At 55.0% G+C, this 27,063-nt stretch overlaps 12 protein-coding genes across 12 annotated transcripts; 6 read left to right on the top strand and 6 right to left on the bottom strand.

Moving 5' to 3' along the window:
• Window positions 1-972: 972 nt before the first annotated feature.
• Window positions 973-2,252, top strand: JN550_011070 (uncharacterized protein; the record flags this gene model as incomplete). The annotated part of the gene is made up of 2 exons (XM_049309395.1): window positions 973-1,822; window positions 1,978-2,252. The coding sequence occupies 2 exons, from the start codon at window positions 973-975 to the stop codon at window positions 2,250-2,252; spliced, it is 1,125 nt and encodes a 374-aa protein (XP_049167018.1).
• An 867-nt stretch (window positions 2,253-3,119) lies between these two features.
• Window positions 3,120-3,640, bottom strand: JN550_011069 (uncharacterized protein; the record flags this gene model as incomplete). The annotated part of the gene is made up of 2 exons (XM_049309394.1): window positions 3,120-3,254; window positions 3,359-3,640. The coding sequence occupies 2 exons, from the start codon at window positions 3,638-3,640 to the stop codon at window positions 3,120-3,122; spliced, it is 417 nt and encodes a 138-aa protein (XP_049167017.1).
• Window positions 3,641-5,491: 1,851 nt separating this feature from the next.
• Window positions 5,492-6,280, top strand: JN550_011068 (uncharacterized protein; the record flags this gene model as incomplete). The annotated part of the gene is made up of 2 exons (XM_049309393.1): window positions 5,492-5,878; window positions 6,182-6,280. The coding sequence occupies 2 exons, from the start codon at window positions 5,492-5,494 to the stop codon at window positions 6,278-6,280; spliced, it is 486 nt and encodes a 161-aa protein (XP_049167016.1).
• Window positions 6,281-6,934: 654 nt separating this feature from the next.
• On the bottom strand, window positions 6,935-7,979 carry JN550_011067 (uncharacterized protein; the record flags this gene model as incomplete). The annotated part of the gene is made up of 2 exons (XM_049309392.1): window positions 6,935-7,822; window positions 7,896-7,979. 2 exons carry the CDS (start codon window positions 7,977-7,979, stop codon window positions 6,935-6,937), a joined length of 972 nt encoding a protein of 323 aa, XP_049167015.1.
• A 349-nt stretch (window positions 7,980-8,328) lies between these two features.
• JN550_011066 (uncharacterized protein) lies at window positions 8,329-9,800 on the top strand (the record flags this gene model as incomplete). Its single annotated transcript, XM_049309391.1, has 2 exons — window positions 8,329-8,920; window positions 8,989-9,800. The coding sequence occupies 2 exons, from the start codon at window positions 8,329-8,331 to the stop codon at window positions 9,798-9,800; spliced, it is 1,404 nt and encodes a 467-aa protein (XP_049167014.1).
• A 739-nt stretch (window positions 9,801-10,539) lies between these two features.
• JN550_011065 (uncharacterized protein) lies at window positions 10,540-11,073 on the bottom strand (the record flags this gene model as incomplete). Its single annotated transcript, XM_049309390.1, has 3 exons — window positions 10,540-10,610; window positions 10,739-10,841; window positions 10,924-11,073. The coding sequence occupies 3 exons, from the start codon at window positions 11,071-11,073 to the stop codon at window positions 10,540-10,542; spliced, it is 324 nt and encodes a 107-aa protein (XP_049167013.1).
• Window positions 11,074-14,742: 3,669 nt separating this feature from the next.
• On the top strand, window positions 14,743-15,912 carry JN550_011064 (uncharacterized protein; the record flags this gene model as incomplete). Its single annotated transcript, XM_049309389.1, has 1 exon — window positions 14,743-15,912. One exon carries the CDS (start codon window positions 14,743-14,745, stop codon window positions 15,910-15,912), a length of 1,170 nt encoding a protein of 389 aa, XP_049167012.1.
• A 4,704-nt stretch (window positions 15,913-20,616) lies between these two features.
• Window positions 20,617-22,037, top strand: JN550_011063 (uncharacterized protein; the record flags this gene model as incomplete). Its single annotated transcript, XM_049309388.1, has 5 exons — window positions 20,617-20,643; window positions 20,719-20,887; window positions 20,955-21,208; window positions 21,269-21,447; window positions 21,509-22,037. The coding sequence occupies 5 exons, from the start codon at window positions 20,617-20,619 to the stop codon at window positions 22,035-22,037; spliced, it is 1,158 nt and encodes a 385-aa protein (XP_049167011.1).
• A 520-nt stretch (window positions 22,038-22,557) lies between these two features.
• JN550_011062 (uncharacterized protein) lies at window positions 22,558-22,958 on the bottom strand (the record flags this gene model as incomplete). Its single annotated transcript, XM_049309387.1, has 2 exons — window positions 22,558-22,751; window positions 22,808-22,958. 2 exons carry the CDS (start codon window positions 22,956-22,958, stop codon window positions 22,558-22,560), a joined length of 345 nt encoding a protein of 114 aa, XP_049167010.1.
• A 550-nt stretch (window positions 22,959-23,508) lies between these two features.
• Window positions 23,509-24,621, top strand: JN550_011061 (uncharacterized protein; the record flags this gene model as incomplete). The annotated part of the gene is made up of 1 exon (XM_049309385.1): window positions 23,509-24,621. One exon carries the CDS (start codon window positions 23,509-23,511, stop codon window positions 24,619-24,621), a length of 1,113 nt encoding a protein of 370 aa, XP_049167009.1.
• Window positions 24,622-24,867: 246 nt separating this feature from the next.
• Window positions 24,868-25,899, bottom strand: JN550_011060 (uncharacterized protein; the record flags this gene model as incomplete). The annotated part of the gene is made up of 1 exon (XM_049309384.1): window positions 24,868-25,899. One exon carries the CDS (start codon window positions 25,897-25,899, stop codon window positions 24,868-24,870), a length of 1,032 nt encoding a protein of 343 aa, XP_049167008.1.
• A 517-nt stretch (window positions 25,900-26,416) lies between these two features.
• JN550_011059 (uncharacterized protein) lies at window positions 26,417-27,018 on the bottom strand (the record flags this gene model as incomplete). The annotated part of the gene is made up of 2 exons (XM_049309383.1): window positions 26,417-26,922; window positions 26,988-27,018. 2 exons carry the CDS (start codon window positions 27,016-27,018, stop codon window positions 26,417-26,419), a joined length of 537 nt encoding a protein of 178 aa, XP_049167007.1.
• Window positions 27,019-27,063: the final 45 nt, after the last annotated feature.

Here is a 27,063-nt window from a genome sequence, read left to right as displayed (position 1 = left end):
CCGGTTTGTGCCACTGCAGTGCTCCCTCCTTGCCTCCCTCGGTGCGCTCCAGACGGCGTCCAGGCTGCCAGAGTTCGCAACCATTCCTCCGGTCCACCTGAGGAGAGGTGCAGGTGTCAGGTAGCGGCAGATCCCCACTCGTGTCCAGGAGCTCCAGGAGCAGAGACGAGCAGGGCACCCGGACGTCAGCAAGAGTCATCGTCACCAAACTTAAGCATTAGGCCATGGAGAAGCCATACTGTGTGTTGAAGCTCCAGATCAACTTGGACCGAGCATGAAGACCGTCGGCAATATTTCATGCGCGGCGTCATTGGTGATTGAGATCAACATCAAGTCCCCGGCTGCCCTGAACCCAATGTCTATTTCATTCATCTTGGCTCCTCCTTTTCTTTATTGCTTCAGTGAGGGCCCCCACCAGCTGCGGCAGCCTGTGCAGATAAACGAGCGACCCCTGCCCCTGCAAGACCCCGGAAGCTACGGTGCCCAGCCTCCCAGCTCTTTGGCGTCTACAGGGATCTGACGAACTCATTTTTCGCCTTTTGACTTCATATTTGAACGATGGCTGACGCTGACAAAATGGTGGAAGCTTGACTCGACACTTGATCCCTTTTCAGCGGCCCTCTTTTCTCGGACCCGTAGGCCCGGCCGTTTGGTTCGCCAGAACTGAGTTTCGTACTCTCGTTTCTCTAGGCCCTTCTGGGACCTCCCTCGCTACCCTAACTAACGGTCAGCCCAACGGATATCGTGCCGGCCAGCGCTAGTCCACTGACTAGCTAGAACCATTCGCTTCCTCCTTCAGTCTACATAAGTCAAGTCTTCGGGAGCCATGATACCACTCAACTAGTGGACATAGTCATAGTCGTACCACCGTGTCTCTTCTCCGATCTCCGTTGCAGTAGCTCTGCATTAGTCCAAGACTGGAATTCTTATATCACTCGTTAACAAACCCCTCAACTATTCAACTTTCACACCATGGCGAGATATCAGCACCCGGCTCAGCAGCAGCCATTTGGACTTGGGCAGGACGAGAAGTCGAGAAGCACTTTCCCAATCGAAGGAAAACCCGCTGCGCAGAGAAAGATGCCCGCTCGACGGTTACTGTTCGGGTTACTGGTTCTGTTTTGTGTGGCATTCGGACTGGCAACGGCCTCCGTCTCCAACGGCGAGTCTGGAAACGAAGGTGGTGAAGGACAGTCGATCCTTGGCCAGGAAGATTCAAGCCTTGCAAAGCTTTTCAGCTCGGCATCTCCAGAAGCTATCCACCGGCTGCTTCATTCCTACTTCCCCGACACGTTCAAGCATGGCGTCTATCCCTCGGACGAGTCTGCCGTCGAGGCACTCTATTCGAGCGATGCTGCTCTCGCAACGTCTCTGGTAGAGTTGGCAAAACGCCAGAATGCCAGCACTTCCACCGACTCCGGTACAACTGTATCCACAACTGTCATTGATTCAACAACTGCAGTCACCACAACCACCAAGGAGCCGACAACGAGCCCTACGACACAGGCTCCTACAACGACCACACAGACTACTCCCACCACAGCGCCAACGACTACCCAGGAACCAACAACTACACAGAAACCGACGACAGTTGCACCAACCACCACCACGGCGACCTCTGTTGTGACTACACCGACGACTACCACCACCAAAGCAACCAGCAACACCGCCGCTTCGACAACTACGCCTGGTACGTCCATGACAAAAGTGACTTCGGTTCGTGAGACGACTACAGCAGTCGTCTCATCTACTCGTCTCACGTCAGAGTCTCCTGTGTCTTCTCCATCTTCTACTCGTATGACTAGCTCAACTACGGCCGCGGGTATGTGTATAGCCAGGCCTTGTGTGCTCATCTGCCCTTCATGTTTCCAACCTCATCTTGGCCGTGATTCAAGTGTAGTCATCCGCCAATATCAGCGATTCCTCTTTGAGCTCGTACAACTGCTTCATAGTGTGTCCTGAGCTAACCATCTGCAGGTACAACGCTATCCACATCAAAGACGGCTGTCACCACTACATCGCACGCCAGTTCGTCAACTCGGGTCTCGACGTTCACCTCGACCAGACCTGATGGTGGCGTCACGACTGTTTACTCGACTGAAGTAGTCCCAGCGTCTGAATCCACGAGTGCTCCATCGTCAACAGGAGACATCAGTGGTAACCTCCAGCTTGGTTTCGCCGCTCCCAACCACCGAGCCCCGATTCTGGGCGCAGCCATGGGAGTTGTCGTTGGTGCCATTCTGCTGGTGTAAGCACAGCACACCTTTAATCATCTGCATAATTATGGCGTTATTTGAGAAATCGGGTATTAACCCCAGCATTTGCATTATACGGGAGCATCTGGTGGCATATACATTCCTTTGAAATACCCTGGGCAAGCGGCATAGAGAAAGGTGGGATCCAGCATCATGAACTTGGCTGGAAATTTGACAGCAACGTCACACACAAACTTGATAGTAATCATTGCCAGAATGAGTAAGGCATCAGGCAACTGCACAGATAGCCTTGAACAATAATAAGACAAAATAAGCAACAGAAGTAGGATAATTCGTAGATGTGAAGTCCAACCAAGCTTGTCTATAGGGGCAATTAATTGGATACTAAACCCACACACTTCAGTGACGCCTTCGCCGCTCTTGGAATGGCCTTGTTTGAGGAACGAGATTCGTCCGCTCTTCCAGATCGCTAAAGCCTTGTTCCAACCCCTCGGCAGAGCCGAGGTATGCGTCCCTTTGCGGAAGCCATCGGTTGATACCAGCCAGGCCCACATGTGGCATGCAGGCTTGAAGCACGATGTCTTCCGACTCGCACAGGGGACCGCTTCGATATTGGACCTTTACTGAGCTCTTGTCGCAAGTGCAGCAGCCGACGGCATGGACGGCACGTGGCGCAAGGCCTAATTGAGATCCTAGGTCTCGAGACAACGCGATGCTTCGCAAGAAAAAGAGATTGCACATGCCAAATCAGGTGAAACACAAGAAGCCAGACCAAGCTCTCATTTCCATGACAGCGGCAGCGGAGGTTCGTTCTTGGTAGCCACGCGCCGTGGAGGGTATATTCCTTGTCGCAGTAAACAGAATTACACACACGTGTCCGCCATGGACACGACCGGTCGTCCTTCAGCCAGGCCCGATCTTCGGCATGTCGTGGTGCTCGCTCAGTTTCGAGAGATACGTGTTGAGCTCCTCCACCCTCTCCTTGTGCGTCTTCAACAGCTCGGGCCGCGAGCTCGACGACTTGGCCAGTTCTAGCATCTGCGCGGATTCACCAAATGTTAGTCTTTGCCCAGCGATCCCCCATTCTTGTGTGATCCTCCGCCACCGGTCGTCGTGGTAGGAGGAGGGGAGGCGTTGCTTACCTTTTTCCTCTTGAACTCCTCGTGCCGCCGCTCGGCCTCGGTCTTGTACTCGGCTCGCTCCTCCTCCTCTTTCTCGTCCTCGGGCTGGGGCGTGCTGTCCGCCGAGCGCTTCCTGGGCTGCTTCTCCAGCGCCTTGCTGCTCTCTGGGGCCTCGCCGGTGGACAGCGATCGTTCCAGGTCGCTGGGCTTGTCCTTCTTCTTTTTCTTGGTCTTCCCGACCTTGCCGCCCTTGAGCTTCAGGGCGCCCCCTCCGCCAAACGACGCGTAATCGTCAGATGGCATGTTGTGCGTTGCATGTGTGTGCTGGAGAGAGTTTGAACGAGGTATCATCCAGGTCGCGGTGCTTTCAATGAGGCTGCCGACTCGACTGCCCCACACGTGGGGAACCATGCTGAACCCAGGCCTAGGGTGCTGGCTGGGACAGATTGATAGTTTTCAATAGACAAGCAGCTCCATGAAGTGCCATATAATAATCACGGTTCAAAGTAGTGACTTGTTCCTTTTAAAATCTGCAGCATCCTAAATGTAGAAGTACGTGGTTTGCGTTAGGGTAGTAACTAATGGATCTGGAAATAGACCAGTCGGCACATACCTCTAATTGTATTGCCTACACTTCTTGGGGGAAGGGAAACAAGCAATGATTTAATATATTACAAGCTATACCTTTCTGATGGCAGGAACGGTTGGCATTTAAGAAGGTCTAGTAAAAGAAATACACAACTTCTATCCAAGATTTGATGTCCCCTTTCAAAGTGTGGAAGTGATTCGAAGGTCGACAGCATCGTGATCGAATCTTTGAGCAGTTTTGAATATCATCACAACAAGAGGAAAGATGCAGCCAAGGAAACCAATTCTTCACAGTTACTTACGGACCAGTGCCTGTGCTGTACAATATCACGATGGCTTAGAGTCCAGGACCAGGTACCTCGATCACATATTCATGCCAAGACCTACCGCGGACCCACCTGCGCAATTCACCTCAGAGCCCCCGACCCGCTTGAGGAATTCAGAATTCAGCCGCTCCTCACCGCCCCGCCCCACCCGCGAGGTCTATAAAACTTCGCGCTCGTGGTCGCGGCCTTCGGCCGCCCCCAAGATTTTGAAGGTCGATCAAAAAGTATTAACTTTTAAGACACTCGCCACGACTTTCACATCGATATCTACAGTGAAAAGTTGCCTTCCTCACCACGAGGAGCTGTGTCGAGACCAACATCCTTATAGGAAGTCTTCCGCGCGTCCTCGGACAATGCGCGGTAGATGTCGAAAATCGGGGAGACATTCCAATTTTTAATGACTAGAATTTTTTTGGGTTTCCATGCCACACGCGGTTTGTGGGCCAGGCGCTCAGAGTCCTGAAAGCTGCCGGAGAGAGCGCTCTGAGCCTATCGTGCCGTCGTTGTGATCAGCGTTCGTAGAAAATTTGGGCGCTGTGCGTCTGTGACGGCTCTAGAACGAGAAGTGCCCTTGCTCCGATTCTCCGCTTCATCGGTCATGACGCTGATAATTGTCCTGCAAATCTCTGCTCGACCCCGTAGCTCAGGTGCATGTTGTTTTCTTCCGTCCGTAAGGGAGTAATCTTCATCGCCTGGCCAAGGCATGTGCTGTCTCAGCCCATGTTTTTCGAGATCGTAAACGGCCATCGAGGCCAGCTGGCACCTCAGACCCGCTCATCTCGTCACCATATCTTCAGCTTCGAGTTTCTTGGGGGCGGGGGGGGGGGGGGGGGCTCCAGGCTGGTGGAATGCCCCGTAATCCCCAGCCATTCTTGCCTGGCGTTGATCGCCCTGGTGAAGCGATGAAGCTCCCGCTACCCAGCGCAGACGCCCTGAGACACCCGAGGACGACGCGTTCGCGGCGCTGCTTTCCGTCTTCGTTATAAGATGGCGAGCGCAGCCGCTGCATTCGTCTGGATCCCTCTCGCCGCTCATCAGCATCCCTTGGGTTCTCGACATCTTGCCACATAATCATAGTCGTTCGTTACTTGCCCTTGTGGCTGATCACACTCATTTGAACCTAGGGAAGCAATATTTCGTCTTTGATCTCGCGGGTCACTGGATCTAGTATATCGAACCACAAGTGAAAAGATACGGAAGCCCGAATATTCACATACCGCAACCCCCCAAATACAGCAAGATGTCTACCGCCATTATGAACGGGACCGCGACTTCGGTCTTCCTCTCCTGCACGCCGACGCCCGCGACGCAGACCGTCTTCACCACGGTCTACGTGACCACGCTGCCGGCGGCCTGCGCGACTAGCTCGTGGATGGCCACCTACACGGTCTCCGAGATCTGCAGCGGCAGCCCGGCCGACTACCGCCCCGGGCCCATCCCGGCCGGGTTCGTCGTCACCACCGTCACCTGCCCCTCCTGCAAACCCACCGAGCTCACCATTACCTGCCCCGGTGCCCAGCCCACCGGTGCTGCTCGTACCGTCTTCATCGAGGGCAACGGCGTCACTGCCTCTATCACCCCCTCGCCGGTTGCCCCTGGTGGTGGAAACGGCGCTGGTGTCCCCCCTGTTACTGCCATCGGCTCAGGCTCAGGCTCTAGCTCCGGCTCAGGCTCCGGCTCAGGATCCGGAACCGGTTCTGGTTCCGGTTCTGGTTCCGGTTCTGGTTCCGGCTCCGGGTCTGGCTCGGGCGCGGGTTCCGGCGCGGGCTCTGGTTCTGGTTCTGGTGCGGGTTCTGGATCAGGCTCAGGCTCAGGCTCTGGATCCGGCTCTGGCTCAGGATCTGGTTCCGGCTCTGGTTCCGGCTCTGGTGCTGGCGTTCCCCCAGTCAACGCAAACGGCAACGGCAATGGCAATGGCAACAGCACAAAGCCCAGCCCCCCAATCGCTACTGCTGGCGCCCCGGCAGTCAGGAGTATCGTGACGCTCTCCCTTATGGTCGTCGCCGCGGTGCCATTCGCGCTTCTATAGGTCATTTGGTGTTGACTCTGGTGAGAGGTTTTGATGGGCGCCGTGGCTCTTCTGTTCAAACTTCTCGCATATGTTTCATGACTTGATGTAATTTCGCTCTTCTGTTACTGTTTGGGGTGTTGGAATAATCATAGAGTGTCGCAAGTGCAGGATCATACATGTTCGGGTGGGTGTTGAGTTGAGGGTCCTTATCTTTCATCTGGATGATTTTCTGCATAATTCAAATGAAGTTTCTAAAGCCGAACGCTCCAGTTGTGATGATGCCAGTTGCATATAACCCCTTGCCCAATGATGGAGAACCGTCAATATTGTTCCTTGCAGTGAATTGGCAACGCCAAAGCAAGGTATCGTTGGACCGGCAAAGACTTCAATACTTTGCAACTACATCTTGAATAGCCAAATAGTCTGTGTGGTTCCCCTGGGGTACACTCCTCAAATCTACGGAGTGGTGTAGGCCCTGCACTTGCCATGCATCCTTAGCGGAACTCAGAACTCATTGACGATCTTTTATTCCAACCCCTTGATTCGTTGTGTGACGAGACCAGCTTTTTACTGGCGTTATATTCTACAAATGGGAGAATGAGAACCCATGCGTGCCTGTTTGTACAAGTGACTTCTAGAACAGGTATTGATACACCTTCCATAGGAAGCTCCTTACTCCACCACAATCTTGCCGCTCTCGGCCGTGCCAGCCACCCCGCTGACGAAGACCGATGATATCAGGTCGCTCTGATGCCTCTCGACCATCTCCTGGAGGGCGGACCTCTCAATGACCAGCCTGCCCGACTCCAGTAGATCCTTGACGTCCACATCGGCCACATCTAGGGCGCGGCCGTAGTTGGGGACCAAGTCAAGAGCTCCAAACAGGTCCTCTCTCCATGAGCTTGTGATGAAGGTGCTGCGGCCGTTCTGCTTCCCCCACTCGTTGCGCTCCATCACCTGGCGTGCCCAGCGGGCCCTGAAGCCGTCGATCAGCTCCTCGTCCTTGACTAGGCCCTCCTCGATCATGGCCTGAAACTGGGCCGGGAGTGCAAGCTCCATGCCGTCCGAGCATACCACCAGCTCGCCGCGGCGGTACCGGTAGCTCAGCGCCGTCCGCCACGCCAGATCGTAGACCTTGCGGTTGAGCTTGGTGCCAAAGTCGCGCGGCTTGGGGCCGAACGTCTTACCGCCACCTTTGCGGAGAGGCGACTGGGCGTCGCCAACACGGGCGCGGCCGAGACCCTTCTGGGCGTATAGCTTGCGGCCCGAACCGCGGACCTCGTAACGTGTCTTGGAGGATGCTGTACCTTGACGCGTGTTGTCGCCCTCGTAGACGACGGCCAGATGAAGGATATCGCGGCGAAGAGGGAGGTTCAGGTGCTTGGAGGACCACGCCTCGAGGCGCTGGGGTTCGTAGGAGGGAAAGTCGAAGATGGTCAAGGGGACGGTCGGGGTGGGTCGATATGGGGAGGAGGCGGCAAAGCTGTCTATCGACGTCGAGGTCCGCGGGAGAGGGGCCTCTGTGGCCATTGACCTCGCGAAAGAGGACGTGAGCCGTTGCTGGTCCGTTGTTAGCGGTGACGCAGGGTTGCAGGCAGAGCTGGATGTCCGCGAGTATGGGATGGCTACATACTGATGCGGCTTCTCTGCAGGTGTGTGACGAGAGACTCAGAGCCCTGAAGGCCTCATTGAGGCCTCTTGCGCTCTTTCCGGCCATGGTCGCGACAGATAACGACACAGCCTGTGCTTGTCGCTGGGGATCTCGTGATAATCCTGAGCTCCGGGCGACAGCTTCTGCCTGGAGTTCAGTTCGACCCTCGTAGTCTTGAAAATTATCGAAGGTTTCGGGTCTGGCAGGTGCTGGCGGCCTGCAGAGCCAGCGACGGGCACAGAAAACAGCGGGTCTCGCAGCCGTCAGCCGCGGCCCCTGTCCAGCCTGTCGGTCGGGCGGTCGGGCGGTCGGGCGGTCGCGCCAGCAGCTTCAAAAAAGTTCGACCCCGAGATTGCGAAACGCTGCATTGCGTGCACAGCTGACCTGGAGCTTGCATGCCCGCCCATCACGAACCATGTCGAGCTGTCAGAGGGTCGCAAGACCCATAACACGGTCGTTGCAGCAGAGCCACGTCTCGCACATTTCACCCTTCGCCCTCGGCCGTGCTTTCAGCCAGAGTGCAGCCAGGAAAGATGAAGTCCCCCCGTCCACGACCAGCGCTCCCGCTGCAGAGCCCGTCCCCAGCCCGGCCAGCACCGCGGCGTCGCCTTCAGAGCCCAAAGCCCCCTCGGGCGTCGACCGGGACACGGTAACGGCGTACTGGGCCGAGAGGAGGCTCATCAAGCAGGGCACGCCCCCGGTTGGCTCGCGCCGTCGCCGCGCTGCCATCAAGACCTCCGAGAACATCCCCTTCGAGCAGCTCCCATACCAGGCCTTCCAGGAGGCCCGCAAGATCCTGCAGGAGGATCGCCAGGAGAAGCTCCGGGCTCTGCAGTCGACCCTGGCCTCCATCAAGAAGCTGGAGGAGACGCCCGCCGACCAGCTGCCCGGCGGCGAGAGGAAGAAGAACATGCGCCTGACCAGTCTTCGCGCCCACGTCGAGGAGCTCAAGATCCTGGCCGACATCAACGACCCCATTGTCAAGCGCAAGTTCGAGGATGGCCTTGGTGAGTGCATTGCACCCAGCGCACGTTGCGTCCGTCCCTTACGAGCACAGCTAACACGGATATCCCAGGTGACATGAACAAGCCCATCTACCGCCATCTCGCCGAGAAGAAGTGGCGCGGCTACCCCTTCCGCCTCATCACCCAGCGTATCGAGCAGCTCAACATCGTGCCTGATGTGCTGCCCAAGTTCGAACCCACCGTCGATGTGCAGATGTATTTCCGCCAGGACAAGGTCGAGCCCGGCGAGATTCTGCCCAGTCTTGTCACCGAGAAGCCCCCTCGCCTCAAGGTCCAGGTCTTTAATTCCGGCGAGCGCCTCATGTCCGTCGTGGTCATGGACTCGGATGTGCCAAACGCCGAGACCGACAGCTTCGATCGTCGCTGCCACTACCTGGCTGCCAACGTGCCCATCTCCCCAGACCAACCCTCTCTGCCCCTATCCAAGGTCAACAAGGAGACCCAACTGGCCGTCCCTTGGCTCCCGGCCTTCTCACAGATGGGTGCTCCTTACCACCGCCTGTCTGTCTTCATCCTCGAGCAGAAGCCGGGCGAGACGTTGGACATTGCCAAGCTGAAGGAGCTGTACTCGGCACGTGACGGCTTCAGCTTGAAGAGTTTCCGGGACAAGTTCGGCCTGAACCCCGTGGGATTCAACATCTTCCGAACTGTGTGGGACGAGGGCACGGCCGGCGTCATGGAGCGAGCTGGTGTGCCCGGTGCCAACATCCAGTTCAAGCACAAGCGGGTGTACTCGCTCAAGGGGGAGAAGAAGCAGCGTGGTTGGGAAGTCAAGCGACAGAAGCCCAAGTACAAGAGTCTGTGGAAGTACACCCACAGAATCCGCGGCCTGCCTCGTTACAAGGGCCGCAAGTTGGATTAGGTGTGTTGATATATCCTCCGCGAGACGCGTGCGTTGGGGCGACATCAGCCTGCCGCTTGGGAGGCTTAATATCCCGTGGCCTGGCCTCCAGATGGCCGGATTTACGACACAAGATAGCAGGCAATCCATTGTATCATATGTATAAAGCATCGGATGTAGAGATAGACAGGCCGGCGCTGTATCAAAATACTTGTACACAATCGAGCTTGATCTAGACGTTCAATCAAAAGTGCATTCTCACAGAATTAACTAGCCTTATGTCTGCAGTATGAAATCTTTTCTTTCTTTCTTTCTTGTTCATTCAGTCATTACTTCATTTGACAGTGAACAGGTTCTTCCGTTTCATTCTCCAACGCCCTCCGTCGTCCCGCTGCATCGTGACCGAAAGCCATCCGAACCCCTCCATGACCGTGTCCATGAGCTGGTCCTCGTACTTGTGATCCAGCCCCATCCGCACCGTTCTTCCAAAGACTTGAATCTTGCCCCCAGCCGCCCTGCTGCCGGTGCCGCCCGCCTGCGTGCTAGAGCGATACGGGCTCTGTGAGAGCTCGGGGATTGAGCGCGTGCGCCTGGGCCTACGGGTAGCGGGGGATCGCGGCGACTCCGCCTTCTCGGCCATACGAGCAGGCGGACACGACGGCGATACAGACAATGACGGAGAACGCAGGCAGCCCACCGGCCGGAGCGGGATTGCATGCCCAGCGACCGAGGGCACGGGAGGCGAACGCGCGCCGCCTCGTCAGTTGACGTAGACGAAGAGGTCCGGGTACTGGTGCGTTGCGTCCACAACTGCCTGGCTGACGGTGAAATCTGTGGCTCTGTCAGCACAAAATGTTTTGGGAGTCTATATCCGTGACGGCCATGCATCCGGCTTGTAATGAGCTTCTTCAGGACCAGACCTCCCGGATGGTCATTTGTCCAATGATTTTTCAACGTACCGACATTGTTGCCCAGGTCAACAGAGCTCATGACCTTGATGGAGAGGTCGTTGTTCACCTTTCCGATGATCTGGACTCCGTTTCCGGGGGTGAGGTGGGCTTCCTAGATCGTCTACGTTAGAAATCACCTCCCATCTGTCTCAAGCAGGCCAACCACGAGAAGCTGTGGTGGGAGGGTTACTCACCCTGTTCAAACTCGCGGTGACATGACCGTTGGCTTCGATGACAGCCTCCTCGCCGCGCAACTGGAGCACCTTGCCCACGATCATGACATTGCGACCCACGAAGGAGCCAATGATCTGGCCGGAGATGCGAGGGGTCGAGATGGGCTCCATTGTGTCAAGGCGAAAGATGGCGGGAGAATAAAACACGGGCAGGTAGACGTCGAGTTTCTGGCAATGAATTTGCAGGAATTGGAAACCTTTGCGTCTCGGTAATCTACTAAGGTAGTGAAGTCCGAAATATGGGGGAGCAGAGTGTTTGGCGCGTCAAATGCAGGCACTAAACGCGACCGACGCGGGTCACGAAGTCACATGATCTCTAACATATGCGACGACCGTTCATTGTCCGCCGCACGCACGCAAACAAGAAGGAGTCGGAGAGACACCCAGCGAGGAGAAGAACCGCGAACCGTCTGCGTTGGGTTTCAAAGCCTCTGGGGCGTCCGCAAAGTGCAATGGCACATAGATCGCCTGACATGAACGGCCTCTAATGACTGTAGGATTGCCATCGTGGGGAGCCACATGGGGCCGCAGGAACCCGAGAGCACGTTTTGAAAACACGACCTCACTCCCAGCATTCACCATGTTGATGCATTATGCGATGCGGCGTCTTGGCGGCTCCTCTCGTTATCGTTTAGATCCGCAACCTACGAACTTGTTCCTGTGGGATTTGGAGTCCAGGGGAAACTACCGGGGTCCCAGGCTCCTGCACTTGGGGGGAGATCTCGATGGTATCATATGATATGCAGCGACATCAAATCTATCAAGTAACTGTCTTCCTTCTGCAGGCACAACCAACATATCATGACATTCCTAATGATAGCGAACTCTGAATTTCGCCCCGTCCCGAAGACCCCGAAGCAACAGCCCGACACCACCGGCAAGCCGAAGTGGGGTCCCGGCTTCGCGGGGGCCTGCAGGAGGTAGGGGAGAGAGCCAACCTGATCCGCAGCCAACCAAAAACATGACACGGTAAGGTGATAGTGATCAGACATGCGTAGGGCCACAGGTGTTGGCCGCTGTCTCAATATGAATCCAACACACCGTTACAATCATGTCAGAAACGAACCTTTGTCGCCTCGAAGCAATAGTCCGCGCGCTTGACGGCGCTTACGAGAGTTCCGGATCGGGGGTGAGCATCATGAACAAAGGAGATACTGGCATCTGAGTCAGATGTACAGATATCTCGAGAAGGCTCGCTGGTTCCAGAACTACAGTGAGAGTATGCAGCTCGCATTCTACATAGTACGTCGGTCAGGACCGAGACAACCGTGTCTCCGAGGTCTGTGAATTCTTTAGAAAGGACGATGCACCAAGTTCGCGGATGGGTTACCATGAGCGACCATGGCAACTTGCGAGATAGGGACTTCGAGTCTCAAGACCATGAGCACCGGCCTATCGAATGCAGTCGGGAGTTGCAAGAGCATAGTATAGACTACACTGCCTTTGAGGGCACTTGGGGGCCACTTAGGCACTGTCTCATACTTTCCTCTTCCGGCAGCAACGACGATGCGCGCATTACCGCTTGCGACGGCTACGGTACGACGCATCGTGACCGTTTGTGCGTTTCGATAGCCGGGTGCCGAGGATCGTCTCCAAATCTGCCATCTGAAGGAGGATGCCCTTTGACCCTGGACATGTAAAGTGGCGTGTACGCGGTCGGAGGCTCGTAAGCCCTGTCAGGGATTCCTCATGCATGCAAAGCAATCTGAGGTGGGCTGGTCACAAGAATAGCGCACAAGGGCTCCCATTCGCTTGCGGAGCGAATTGATGGCAAATTTCCAAGAGAGCTTCGTCCAGGTTAGAAGCTGCAGTGTCGATCAGGTCCAACCCTCGCCATCAATCGAATGAGATGCAGACGCTTACCTCAGCCGTTTTGGTCGACAACAATTTCCGGAAGTCCAATGGCGCCCCACACGCCCGTCGATCGTTTTAGGGCCGCCAATCAGAATGTGCAGCTGCCGGCGCTGGGAGGGCTTTGACTTCGCCTGATCCAGGGGAATGGCTGCCATCCGCAGCTTCAGAACGGCAGGATGGCGACTTTCTCACAAGGCAGACTCTATACTATGCCATTCTCATGTGTCACGTCGAGACTGTTCCATCGTTCCTGAGCCTGTAGAATGTGGCTTGAGATGTTCAAGCCCCGCGCAACGGCCACACACATGCCTGGGTGTGTTCTCCGCAGACGCTCGCGCCTTTCAACGGGTAAACCGAATTAGTCTTTCTGGCAAGCTGCTTCGGCGAACCCAAACAGCAACTGATCATCCAGTCATGGAGAGTAAAACATGTGTGTGTGACTGGACGACGGACCATCGGGCATAACTCGTGGTTTCTACCTCCGCTTCGCCTCCGATTGCGTGCATGTTGGAAATTCCCGCGCCGGGGAGAAGAGACCTGCCTGTAAGCTCGCGCGGCACATAAGCCAATTTTGAGCCTACATCCATGTAGGCGGCTATGCATCCCTTGGGGGAGTAGCTCATATCTACAGGATACACCCTTTCATCTGAAACTCTCTCCTCACATATTTGATCAAGCCCAAGGAGAGCGTTTTACAGCCAATAAGTGCACGTGGTCGCAAGTTTGCGATCGTCGGTGCCTTGAGTTGCCAATGTCGACTCAATCAGAAGCACTCATGAGACGAGGTTCTGGGCCTCGAGCATAGCCCCGTTAGATGGCAGACTGGTGGCCAAAAACTTGGCCTCTTGATTTCATCTTTAATCTCATCTCAAATCAGTGCCAAACTAAACCGGCACAAAGCAACAAGTGTTAGTGCTTTTGTCATTGCAGCCCAGACTGTATTGGATTTCTCTTTCTCCTCATCACGATACCTCCCCCTGCCTCCCAAGCTCGCTGCCAGTGTTAGTCGTTCGAAGAGCAGAACGCTTATTACCCCTCCCGACTCGCTCCAGACATGGCAAGGCCAGTTTGTCCTCGAACCTAATAGCTGCAAAGTATTAGTCACTGCCAATCGTCGATTGACAGCCGGGCCGGGCAAAGTCAAAAGTTGCGATTGCCAGCGTCTTCCAAGCCGAGCCAGGCACTAGGAGTACGAGAAGGAATCCCGCCCCCTGCGACCTACATTGGGCCTATTGAAAACCGTCCGTTGTCACCTCCTCTAGACAAGCGCAGCCCGACGTTACGCCGCAGACGGTCGAATCAATACATCTTATAATCCATCCCACCATCCCGTCGCAAAAAAGTCAGGCAGTCAGGCAGAGCATTGGCTGAAAAGAAACGTTAAGAAGAGAAGGGAGAGACCTGATCTTGGCTTTCAACACACGTACCTGGGCTGTCCCTTTGGGCGGGATCCTGCTTCGGCCCTGGCATGCGGGACGTCGTGCGGCTTTCACGCTCCTCCTGCGCCCCGTCCTCCAAAAGGATCAGAAAAATCATACAACCCAAAGTAGCCAACAAGGGCTCATTATCTCACGACCTCGTCGCCCGCTAGTGCCATCCTTCCCGACTTGTTCAGGCAAGTGCTAGTTAGCGCACGCCTCGATCAAATCTCCACCTTCACATCAGACCCAGGCTCGCGGAAGCCATTCGCCATCAAGTCGCTGAGCCTTGCATGCTCGAGCGGGATAACTCCATGTAACCTGCGGAAGGCTTTCACACCCGAGTTGGATCGCAACCGTGCTTGTCCGGCGCTAGTTTCCGCCCCCAAGACTGGAAGGGAAAGCCCGGATTGAGGAGGAGTCTTGGGTTGTCAGTCAGACGCGGCGCACGCCAGCGGCTTTGCACTCAGGACACACCAGTACTTCTCGTTGGCGATCGGTGTTGAGTATGGCGCATTCTCTTCCCCAAGGCATGGAAGAGTCGTCGCAGTTCTTCAACTACCCCATCGAGGATGAAGACGATGGAGGGCATCTGGTGTTCGATGAACCAGGCGGTGGTGCCCAACCGACATATCAACAAAATTTCGCGACAACCCTGTTTCCCGACGAGGTATCATCTCGCATGATCCCATTTCCAGCAAAGCCACCACAAGCTCATCCCAGAGCACAATCAGCCTTGCCTGCTCGAGCTTCGGCTCAGCGTGAGGTCGGAAGTTTCAGCTTGGCTCAGGGCGCTCCGCGTCAGTACGGCAACCTCCTAGCGGCACCGAAGGTTGATGGTGTCCCCAACGAGTCGCCCGGATTGTCCAGCGGATCATCAGCTACCCCGGAGACGAGAGGATCTGCCAACATAATCACACCTCCAAATATGCTTGCAGGTGCAAGCCAGCCATCAAAACCGTTAGATGCCATCTTCCCACCACCAGCACCACTGCCTCCACCAAGAAAGCGACGTCCTCGGAAGCCAAGGGTGAAGAATGAGGTGACGCCTGAGGAAGAAGCGGCCAAGAGAAACAAGTTCTTGGAACGCAACCGTGTTGCTGCCACCAAGTGTCGGCAGAAGAAGAAAAATTGGATGGGTGATTTGGAGGAGACCAAGCAGGAGCTTGAGAATCAAAATACCCAACTGCGGATGGAGTATAATGCTTTGATGAACGAAGTCAGCCAAACCAGGGCACTTCTGATGGCACATGCCAACTGCAACGATATCAACGTTGACAAATGGATTGAGAATGAAGCCAAGCGGTTCGTGCTCGGGGCGGGTGAACGATACGACTTGATGCTGGCCAACTTTGACACGGCAGCTGGGCCCCAAGCAAGACATGAGAGCATGTCGTCAGTCTCGGAATATACAACAGCGGCGGGCAATGACATGTTGAGTCCCACGTCACAACGCGCGAGCATCTCCCTGCCACGGGGCATGGCTGTACCAACCTCACCTGTGTTCTTCCGGAATCAGATGCCAGAGGAACTGGGAGCAAGACAAATGCCAGGCACGACCCAGCCGCCGTACATGTTGGAATCTGCTGGACCGAACGGTACCAATGTCTCCGCATTGGACGATATCAGCTTGTCCAATGACATGATCCAAGACGGTTGGCCCGCACATCCATCCTGATGACATGTATATGGAAAACGAGCTGTCGGTGGCGACAGTGCCCCAGTGTTCTCCGATTCGACTGTAGCAAAAGTCCCGTGAACTTCAGCAGGTTTCGAGGATTTGATGATTGATGATGATGGGCAAGCTATACCCTAGGCGTACGGTGTTTTGGGAGTATGGGCAGAGTTGCTAGTCCCATTGATTTTCGTATAACCACATATACCAAGCACTGGCTTGAACCTAGTGCCCCGGACGTAGGACATCAGGGCGTACACATGGGTGAAAGTAAAGGGACAGTGTTTTCCTTACCGTCGCTGATATCATCTAGATAGTCGATATGAAATTATTTATGAAGTGAAGCAAGGAGCAGAAGGCTGAATGATTCATCAATGAGCCTGAAAGACCCACTGAGTCGTGCTCTCTGGGGGTGGAGACCGGCCCCACGGACAGACGTTGGCATCGGCGTAAACTCGCAGCCGACATTTACTGCTTCTCATTCAAGACGCTCCCTTCCCTCGAGATTCATTCAAAGGGTCCTTTGACATCGTACCGAAATGGTGGGTCTTGCCGGCCAAGACATCGTCCGTTGCTGGTCTCCACGTCTTTGGACCATTGCGAAGCAGCTACTTCCGTCCGTTTTGGATGCGCGACCCGGCCCATTGGGTCGATCATACCCATGTCTCGTACGCACTTCTTTCCCAACGATCTGGGTCAGGCCTCAATTCTCCGATTGGCGGTTGGTTGCAAACTGGTGGTGGTGCCTGCCCAGGTTCCGGTCTTTGTGACTTAGCCGGCGCTCTGTGACGGTCGTGGATGGCTCTTCATCTCGCCGACACTTGCCGTTGTCCTAACCGACCCGGAAGTTCCCAGCACACTTCGAAGCGGAGCCCACAGATAATTGTAACGACCAACGTGGGGCTGTACTCGGGGGTGTCTTATCAGTTAGGAACCTGGGAACGAAGTTCGGCAAGACCTTGAAGTCGTTGTAAAAGGCAGCAATGGCGCAGGAATATAGAAAAGGCGCAACTCAGCCCTCTAGGTTGTCATATTATATGAAAAAAGCCAATGATTTCAAGCGTCGTAAAGCCACACCAATCACCACATGTCTTATTGCTAGCTGGAGCAGCAGCCTTACAACCGCGTGGGTCCCCGGCGCCGGGGACGTATAAATCAGGGCATCACGCGTCAAAATGACTTCAGCATTTCCAGATTGGGGTGAAGCTGACAAGGTGATCGACGGCAAACCCCGGATGTACGTAGTAGGAAGAGAGAGGCCCGGGCCCGATCTGCATGTTTTTATGCACATGTGTACTCTTCCCGCTCCCAAAATTTCGCAATTTGGCCTTTGTCTTTCTTTGTTAGGATTTCGTTTGTTGTGTAGAGCTGACCACAACACGGCGGGTGTGACGTGGGGTGGACGCTGCCGACGTCATGCTTCGTTGATCATGGGTCTACCGCCCCCCAGCCTCCAGCCAGCCCTGCGCAAGCCAGCCACGCTACTTACATACATACGATTAACACGCAGGGGGTCACGATGCAGAATTTCTAAGGCATAAGTTGCTCCTACTTTTGGAACCATCATTGAGAAATGTTTCTTTTTGCTCAAGACTTCCCGACAGGCGGCTGATGTGTCAAGAAAAAATGAAACTTAGATCATCGTGGTTTGCCCCTACCTAAAGAAACCGTTTTCGCGGTCTACGGATGAGGGAATGATGGCATTAGGTAATCGCGTAGGGCACGTCAAAGGGCACATGAACAGAGTGGAAAGGAAGCCTGATCCAGCATCCAAAGGCTGCAGAAGGTTTGATCAAAAGCGACGCGTGCAGTGAACAGGCACACCCAATGCTCTATGAAACAGCAGTTACTACATAGTTTACACAAATTGCCGTTTATTCACTTCCAGCCTTGGGCTTACACTATGCTGTGTTGTCAAGAAGTGTAGGCTTTTTATCGGGGCCTGCTTCCCTGGCAGTAGGTCATGAGTAGACATTATCTCAGGTGATCGGATATTTCGTAACATAGTAAACATCCTACAGGAAGTCGACTCGCGCGGATCAATCCTGGAGGAACGCGACCTGTAAAGGCCAAACAATCTGACCTATAATAATTATTCCTACAGCTATTTTAGATATTTCAGCAATACATTTACCAATAGTCGACCGGGGTACGTGTTCTTAAGTAACCATAGCTTCCAATCGTTTGAATGATGAAGACTTCGAACACCTAGCCAGATCAATCTACAGACCCTTTCACGGGATTGAGAAGCAGATGTTCATGTTGCTGTCTAGGGAAGTTGGAAAGTTCTCCTAAGGTAACCCGTTGGTCGTATTAGGGGTCGTGATTCTCAAGGACATTCTAGGTCACCCTGTCTCCAGCCTAACAACCATGGTGATAAATGTCTCCTTGTGGAGCGCCTCTTCTCAAATATCGTCTTGGATTTGTATTTGAACACCTCATACTTATTTGTTAATCTAGTTGAAGGTGGTGGCACCTTGATTTTCACACCCAGAGGTGGCAAGAGTAGACACCGATACGCTCCGTTGTAATAGAATGGAGCGCTCTGAACTCACATTGCCCTGTGCAGCTATTAGAAGCCCAATTTTGAACGTTAAGGGTTTCAAATTCACTGGAACAGGCGAGGTGCAAGGCAAGAAATCATAAGATCAAAATAAAGTAGCGCATTCTCAACTTCTGCTATACTTTGCAAGGGCATATCATTGCCAACAACTTAAGGAGTTCTTTCAAGAGCCGCACCCTGGTATTTATCGGAGGAACCACACAAGCAAATATGCAGCAATACTAGTTGTCGTCACATGCAGTGAAGCGATACCTGCGAAGTGGGCCATTGCTTCTAGCTTCGAATACGGTTCAGAGTACCGGGCGAAGAACCCTCACTTTCGTGGCATAAGCCAGAACGCGACTGCGCCATGGCGCGCTCCCTAGTATCACTATATTCGCGATGATTACTCCAGATCCAAAGCTTGCTCCCGAGCACTGACACTCGTTGCCCGGCTCGCTATCTACCGATTTGGGCAACCCTCCGGGGGTTATAGTCCCGAGACTAGGCTCTCGCCAGGCTCACCTGGTTTGCATAGAGACAATCAGCAATCAGCCAGGGCCATGACACCCTTGGGGACACGTATGTGAAGATACAGGCAAGGCGCCGATACGGATCGACGAGCGGCTTGAAACTGCCAGTGCTCTCTAAATTGGTCTTGTCTAATGGGATTGTGGATCAAAGCTGAGGCCTAGTATACTGACTATTCTACTCCGCCAATCTTAGCTTGGATCTGAAACTAGCGATCCCATCCACCTGCCAACACACGTCTCGGGTTCCGACCCGATCGAGTCTGCAGCATTGGCGGCATGTCGATCCGGGGCGAGCCGCTCTCATGGACAATATCTACGAAACTAGGTTGTGTAGATCTTCTTGGGGGTCTAAGCCAGCGATTGTCAAGAGCCTCAAGCGTCGCACTTGAAGAAGGGGTTCGCATTTAGAGTTTGCATCGCTGCGTAGTATCTTCCGAACGGTACCTTTGAATCCATTGCTGCTTACTAGGTGCTGTTAGAAACACATCGGGCACACTCAGCCCAAAGTAGGCACTTATTAAAGAGACGACATAAATAACTGCAATAAGGTGTGGGACCAGATCTTGTCGTGACTCTAGGTCTCCGTTGCCACACAACAATCAACAATTACACCCGGAGCGTCGTGCTCTGCTCTTTATAACACGAACGACTAGGCGATACCCATCCGGCAAGAACATAGATCAGGCAGTGCAGCTCAGTGGATTGTTTACAAACGTTTCGTCCCATGATTTGAAGAAATGAACAACGCTCGCACGCAAAATGATAAGAGCTGGAGCTAAGGGCCGCGCGGCGGAGACACTTGAGTCAAGCAACTATATTCCATCCAGGGTCAGCTACTCGTGAGGATGGCAATAGTTACATCTTGCTACGCCGCAAGGGTTTTTCTGCACATTGGTAAAAACGAGCTCCGGTTGCGAGAGGTTCAAGGGTGGCAGTCTGGGGTAAGCCCTACACATTGAAGGACCTCGCTGCTGATCACGTACCGTTGAGGTGTTGGTAGCGCGGCGGCCGCACACATCGTTCCCGACGGTTCCTTTCCTATATTTACTAGTGTCAATGCACCTGAAACCTACCAGAACGCCGGAGCTACCCATCGTCCATGAATAAGGGCTGGAGTACCAAACCGGCCTCAGCCTCATCGCATGATTTACTTCATTTGAGCAGTTCGAGACCCTGCACTTCTCACCTCAGCCCAACCTCTTCTAGGTCCCCTAAACAAAGGCAAGTGGCTCTCATGAAGAAGACTAGAGACTCTAGCCGTATGTCATCTCCACCCTACAAGGACTGGGAGGCCAGAGGGACAACCTGCTACAAGGCGTATCCCCGGACTGCTGCCATGGAGCCGTGGGACTCTACGCTTTTGACATATATCCCGACTGCATCATGCTCCAAATCGTTTGAGTCGAGGGAGGATGGTGGGCCGCGCTTGCTGAGCCGTGCCCCTTGAGCTAGCACTTCGTGTCGGCATGCGCGATAGCGCTGGCTTATTATTTCAGCACCTGAAGGGTCGGTTTTTCCAACGTTGAAGTATGGGACCATATTCTCGTCTTTGTGATTGATTCACTTAATAGAAGGCTTATGTAGAAACACGCTCTGGTCTACATTGCCTGGAAAAGTGACCTCGTACTCAAGATGCCTATGGGAGAGGTCGACCAGTCAGTACGTATATCCCATGCCACCTGACTACGCGCATGCTTCGGACTAGAACATGGGACAAAGACTGACTTGTTGTAGTTTATTAACGAAGTATGGATTCTCTATGCTGTCGGTGTGGTAATACTGGTCCTTCGGTTCGTGGTGCGCATCAAGGCCGTGGGCTTAGGTGGTTTGCAAGGCGATGACTATTTCTCTGTGCTGGTTCTCGGCTTGTTCACAGTAGATGCGGCGATGGTCGATCTAGTCTGTAAGTCTTTTTGTTGTTTGCTCTCTCAACAAAGCAGTCTACCCGGGGCTAACAGCAAAACGGGCAGATTATGCAGGAACCAACGTCGAGGCATCAGCAGTACTAGAAACCCGAACCCTTACCGACGACGAGATCGCCGAATACACGTTCGGCTCTAAGATGGAGCTCGTGGCATGGTATTCCTATACAGCGCTGATATGGGCCCTGAAGGGAACAATGCTATGCTTCTTTAGACGGTTAACCGATGGTCTTTGGCAGTATCGCCTGGTAAAATGGCTCATGTATGCTTGCGGCGCATCTTACTTCGTGGTTGTAATGACGGTATGATTTGTTTCCAACCAGAGCTGCGCGACTGCAAGCGCCGGCTAACACATATCCTAGGTGACATTTGGATGTTTCCCGACACAAAATAACTGGCAAGTCGTGCCGGACCCAGGCCTTCAGTGTACTTTCAAGAGGCAGAACTTCTTGGTCACGGTCGTGTTCAACGTCATGACCGACGCCGCCATTCTCTTCGTCCCTGTCCCACTCCTCTGGGCTTTGCAGATTCCCCTGAGGAAGTGAGCAGCCCTCATAATAACAAGCCTCTTATACGTGTAGATGACACTGACCTCTCCATAGGAAACTCGTCATTGGTCTCCTCCTCTGTTCAGGCCTCTTCGTCATCACGGCGGCCATCATTCGCGTTGTGCTGACCCTCGGTGCCCACCCCTCGGCGCTGAATGTGAACCGCTGGGGCGTGCGCGAGACCATCGTCGGCATTCTCACTGTCAACATTCCGATCCTGCGGCCCATGTTCAGCCCGACGTTCTGGAAGACGGGCCAGCTGTCGAGCGCCGCGGGACGTGGCACCACCACGACAGGCACGCGTACGCCTGGCCCGCTCGGTGGCGCCAAAGGGCCCTACGAGATGACAGGCGGCCGGACCCTTTCGGGTCGCAAGAGCAGCTTTGGCGGAAGCGAGGACGCCATACTCAATAGGAACGGCAGCGTCGCGCCCTCCGTCAAGTCAGGGGCCAGCGGGATCACCGTTCCGGTCGTGTATCATGTCTCGAGAGAAGAACACCTGGCGGAGCAAGGGCTAAGCAGATGGAACACCAGCGACAACGGGCCGCACACGGCCTATAGACGCAGCGGGAATGTCTTCTAGGGCTCCAAATCCTGGTAGATGAGGAGAGAAGGGATGAGGGGGCAAGAATATAATTTGAAATATCATACAGGACACGAGTGAAAAAAAAAAAAGAAAGAAGAAGTCAAGAGGCACGCGAGCGTGCTGTTAGGATTAGTTTGCTGGCGTTCAAGATACCCAAGTGCCTGGAGGCGCACTTTATGTATAACACAGGCATCGAAGCGTTGATTCGCGGACCACAGGACGCCGGGGGGTGTCTGATGGAGTTTGTTTATGTAAACAGAGAAGGACACCAGGGCATTATACTGATATATGATAAAAACTTGAGGATATACTAAAACCAAACAGTTCAAGTGAATAAGTCAAGAGCCAGAATGTAGATACATCCATGTGAATGATTTCCGAGTTGCCAGTCCGTTTACCGTGCGCCACTAAATTACCTAACTGTTGTAACAATGCTTCCCAACTCCCCTTCCCTCATGATGCTGTGTAACACGGCACTGTCCCTGTTTCCCTTTACACCTTGAAAAGGAACCCGAAATCAGTGGTCGACGATTTGTCCGTTCTCGCCCTTCTTGCTCCGGTGCTGCTCCTTGAGGAACTCCTCGACCTGAAGGTCATGATCCGGCCGGTGAGGCGGGCCTGGGATGGACTCAGGCACCTTGCGACCTTCGTCCTCTTTCTTCTGGGCTCCTGTGCCCAGAATATTGCCTACTTGTGGTACATACTCGGTGACTGCAATAATTCGGGTCAGCAGCCCACAGACTGAATGTGCAAGGCGAGAGCTGTACCTTTCTCTAGGAGGGTTGGTTGAGGCTCTTCCTTGCCGTAGTTGGGATCTCGCGCAACACGAGCCTTATGGTCGAGCTGCTCCTTGAAGGAGGGTGTGGTTTCTTGCTGTGTTTGCTGTGCTTGCTGCGTGGGGTTGTTGGACGACGACATGTTGTAAGTGAATTGGTCTCGATGCTTTCTATGCTTATAGATTGAACACCTATTTCTGATGAGTGTCTATCTGGGTAGAAAACAAATGGTATAGGAGATGTTCCAAAAGAAAAGAAAAAGAAAAAGCCCTTATGCGTCGATCTTAATCCATCTTCAGCCCGGGTTCTGGCCCAGAGCGGCCAGACATGCAAGCCAGCCAGCCAACCACAACGGGGCGCCCAACTACGTCATCCCCGTGCCGCTACCCGAACCCCTACCCACGGGACAGGCCCCCCGTAGGCCCCCGTAGGCCCCCGGTCTTTCTTGGGGCCCAGACGCTAAGATAGGCTATTTTTACGCATCCTGCATGCTGCCCCTCGATCCGATAAGCCTCCAACTTACAGGAGCATGGAAAGTTAAACAACCCTTTGGCGCGGAACCTTGTCTGATAATTCTTTTTCTTCAGATTCGCGCTGAACCAAACGGCCGTCACACGCAACAAGATCAGCCGACCCTCGTTTACATCCAGAGACCGACCGAACGAACAACCCCCGAGACCCCGCGGGAAAAGATGGCGCCCATCCCCATCACCATCGTGACGGGCTTCCTGGGCAGCGGCAAGACGACGCTGCTGCTCAACCTGCTGCCGCAGCTGCGCGCGACGAACCCGGCCTACAAGCTGGCGCTGCTGAAGAACGAGTTCGGCGACCTGGCCGTCGACAGCCAGCTCGCCAGCAGCGCCGCCATCTCGGGCGTCCAGGAGCTGCTCAACGGCTGCATCTGCTGCAACCTGGTCGGCCAGCTGTCCGTCGCCCTCGCCGAGCTGGCCGACACGCAGCGGCCCGACCGCATCGTCATCGAGACCTCGGGCTCTGCCTTCCCTGCCACCCTGGCCATCGAGGTCAACCGCCTCGCCCGCGAGACCGGCGGCCGCTACGTCCTCGACGGCGTCGTCAGCGTCATCGACGTCGAGAACTGGAAGGGCTACGAGGACACCAGCTACACGGCCCGCATCCAGGCCCGCTACACGGACCTGATCGTCTTCAACAAGTGGGAGCTGTGCGACGAGCGCCGCTTCGACGACTGCCTGGACCGCGTCGGCGACCTGGAGGTCGATGTCCCCTGGGTCCGGAGCGACAAGGGCAGGGTCCCGGCGGACGTCATCTTTGGGATTGATGGCGGGCTGGCGCGGGCGCTGACGGGCGAGGAGGGCCTGGGGGCCGATGGGCACGCACATGGGGACGGACAAGACGAGCATAAGCACGACCACCAGACCGAGGTCGAGGTCCTCTCGGTCACGCTCAAGGGGGCCAAGGGGGCCGCGGTGGACTCGACGAAGCTGATGGCGCTGCTGAAGGCGGCGCCCAAGGACGAGGTGTATAGAATAAAGTCCGTGCTGACGGCGTCGTCGACTGTCAGGGACTCGGGTGACGACGAGTCGCTGCCGACGCCGCCGCACCCCCCGACCCGGTATATTCTGAACTGGGCGTTTGGCCGCTGGACGTTCACGGCGCTGGCGGGCGGCGAGGGCGAGCACAGCTCGAGCGACGAGATACCCCTGCGCATGACGCTCATACTGGCCCGCTACGAGAGCGCGAAGTGGAAAAAGAAGATAGAGGACGGCGGATTGCTAGAGCTGGAGGGCGGTGGGAAGGGGGAGTTGGTCGTTTCCAAGATTGCGTAGATCTGATTACAAATTATGAAGAGAGATATAGTATAGACATAAGATAGATGCCAGCTAAACAACGGACTGTACTGGCCGTTTCAAAGAACTCAGAATAAGACCAAAAAATTGGATAAGTCAAGAATGCATTTCTCTCCCAAGTGGTATCATCTATGACCCGGTCGCCGCCAAACGCCATATTTAACGCTAAAGATTCCGCACATGCAAATGTTCATACACATCCCAACCACGCTGTTGGAGCATATCTCAGTCCGTCCTCTGCTTCTTGTTGAACGAGAACCCCCCGAAGCCTGAGCCTGAGCTTGATCTCTTCTTATTCCTCTCCATCTCCTCCTTCATGATGCGTTCGGCCTCGCTCATCTTCTTCTCCTGCTGGAACGGGTTCGGCTTCTTGGGGGCCCCTGCGAGTGCGTTCTTCTTGGCCGCGGCAAACACGTTCTTGGCCTGAGGCTTTGCCGGGCCCATTTTCAAGGAAACGGGGGCCGGAGCGGCTGCCTTAGGTGGTGGTTGTGGTTCTGCTGCTTCTGTGACTTCGGCAGCATTGGCGGCAGGGCCTTCCTTCTCCGGGCTATCTAACGTCGTCCGCTGACCTGCTGCTGCTGCTTCAGGCTCGGCTGGGGCAGCTGGTTTCGCGCCGAACGACAACTTGATCTTCTCGCCCTCGTCTCGCTTCAGTGCGCGGACCTCGGACCCTTCGTCGTCGGCGGCATCGGGGCGGGCGGCCGCCGCCTCCTTCTGGGCGCGGCGGATCTGCTCGCGGAGCATGCGCTGCTCGCGCTCCTCGTCGCCCTTGTCCTGCATCTCCTTGCGCTTGACGGCCTCGCGGCGGCGCATGGCGTCGGGCGAGTCGTCGACCCAGGCGATGTGGATGCCCTTCTCGTTCTCCTGGACGCGGCAGATGCCCTCGCGGCCGAGGTGCTTGGCGAACTCGGTCAGGCTGGGCCACTTGGTGGCGTTCATGTGGACGTGCTCCTTGTTGGCAATGTACTCCTGGTAGAAGTGGTTGATCTGGACCTGCTTCTCGCCATGGCCGGTGCGCAGCAGCTGCAGGAAGTCGCGCTGGAACTGGCGGCTGAAGTCGTTGATGGCCTTCTTGGGGTCCTCGCCGACAATCATCATCTGGCGCACGTGCGACTCGGACTGGGTGTGCATCTTGAACCCGTTCTCGTCGCGGCACTGCTTCTTGCAGACCTGGCAGTACCAGCGCAGGCGCTGCAGGCCCTTGCTCTTCATCTTGTTGCTCAGGTGCTTGACCGAGCCGACCTCTGCTTTCGGCATCTTGGGCGGCGGTGGGTGATTGCCTGTCGGGGGAGGAGAATGGGGCGATGGGATGGGACGTAGAGGGATCGGTCTGTGGAAGTCGACGGAGGCTCTGTGGTTGTCTGCGAGGTGAGCGGCCTGGGTTAGGTGTTGATCTGGGCCGAGTGCACAGCTGTGATGGGCGTCTGCGAATGTAGAAATGGGAGTTGTAGACAGAGCACCCAGACCAAAGTACCCAGTTGCCAAGGGACCTGGTACTGTACTATGTACCTACGACGTGGGGCCAGGTGCTGGACGGTTCAGACTGGCTTGAAAACGAAAAAAGTTCTTTATCTTATCTGAGCTCCCAGGAAACACTAAACAAATAATGGCGGCTACATGGGTGAGCGTCCACATGTCCACGGGTGTGTGCGATTTCGTTTCAGTGGTATTCGCCCCGTCTATAAAATGAATTGGGAAACATTATGGAAATATTTGACCCGGCAAGAACTCCATAGAACGCCAAACGGTGCAGAAAGCGCAAGTAGGTGCCGGCTTATAGAATGTCATCGTCGTCGTCTTCGTGGTCGTCGTCATTGTGATCTGCTGCCAGAGCCAGCGGCAGAGGCACCCTGGCCGCCTTCTTCACGGCGGCAGCGTTCGCCTTTTGCACCTCGCTCATGGTGTTGTCAGGGTCCGAGTCTCCGTCCTCGTCCTGATCAGCTGCCATTTCCTGGGGGACCAGCTTGTTGATCTCCTCCCACGCCTTGGCCCGGGCCTGGATGTTCTTGGAGCTGCCCTTGCTCTTCTGCACCTTGTTCTGCGTGCGCTCCATGATGGCGACGGCCCTGTCCTGGTCCCTCAGCGCGCGCTTCTTGGCCCGGGTGCTCTGGTTCCGGCCGTGCTTCTGCTTCTTGCTCACGCCCGCTCCCTGGTGGATGGCGAGAATCGACGGCCGGTGGTTGATGGACTCGGGCGGCGGGCGGACATCCTTCAGCGACTTGTCCGTGTTGATGCTGGGAGAAGTTGCTCTCCTGGCCTCGCGCGAGTGCTTGGACGGCGCTGCAACGTCTCCATGTTAGCTATGCGCGCATGGGCGTAGAAGGTCTTTTGTTGCGTTGCCTCACCCTTTTTCTTGGAGACTGCGGTCTTTGCCATGATTTTGAAACTGCCTGGGTCTTTGTCGCGATGTGCAGATATGTG

The sequence above is a fragment of the Neoarthrinium moseri genome (assembly GCF_022829205.1).
Source record: "Neoarthrinium moseri strain CBS 164.80 chromosome Unknown scaffold62_Wmoseri_CBS_16480, whole genome shotgun sequence".
NCBI classification, from domain to species: Eukaryota; Fungi; Ascomycota; class Sordariomycetes; order Amphisphaeriales; family Apiosporaceae; genus Neoarthrinium; species Neoarthrinium moseri.
The sequence above is the reverse complement of the archived record's forward strand: the minus strand, read 5'-3'. Positions and strand labels throughout refer to the sequence as shown.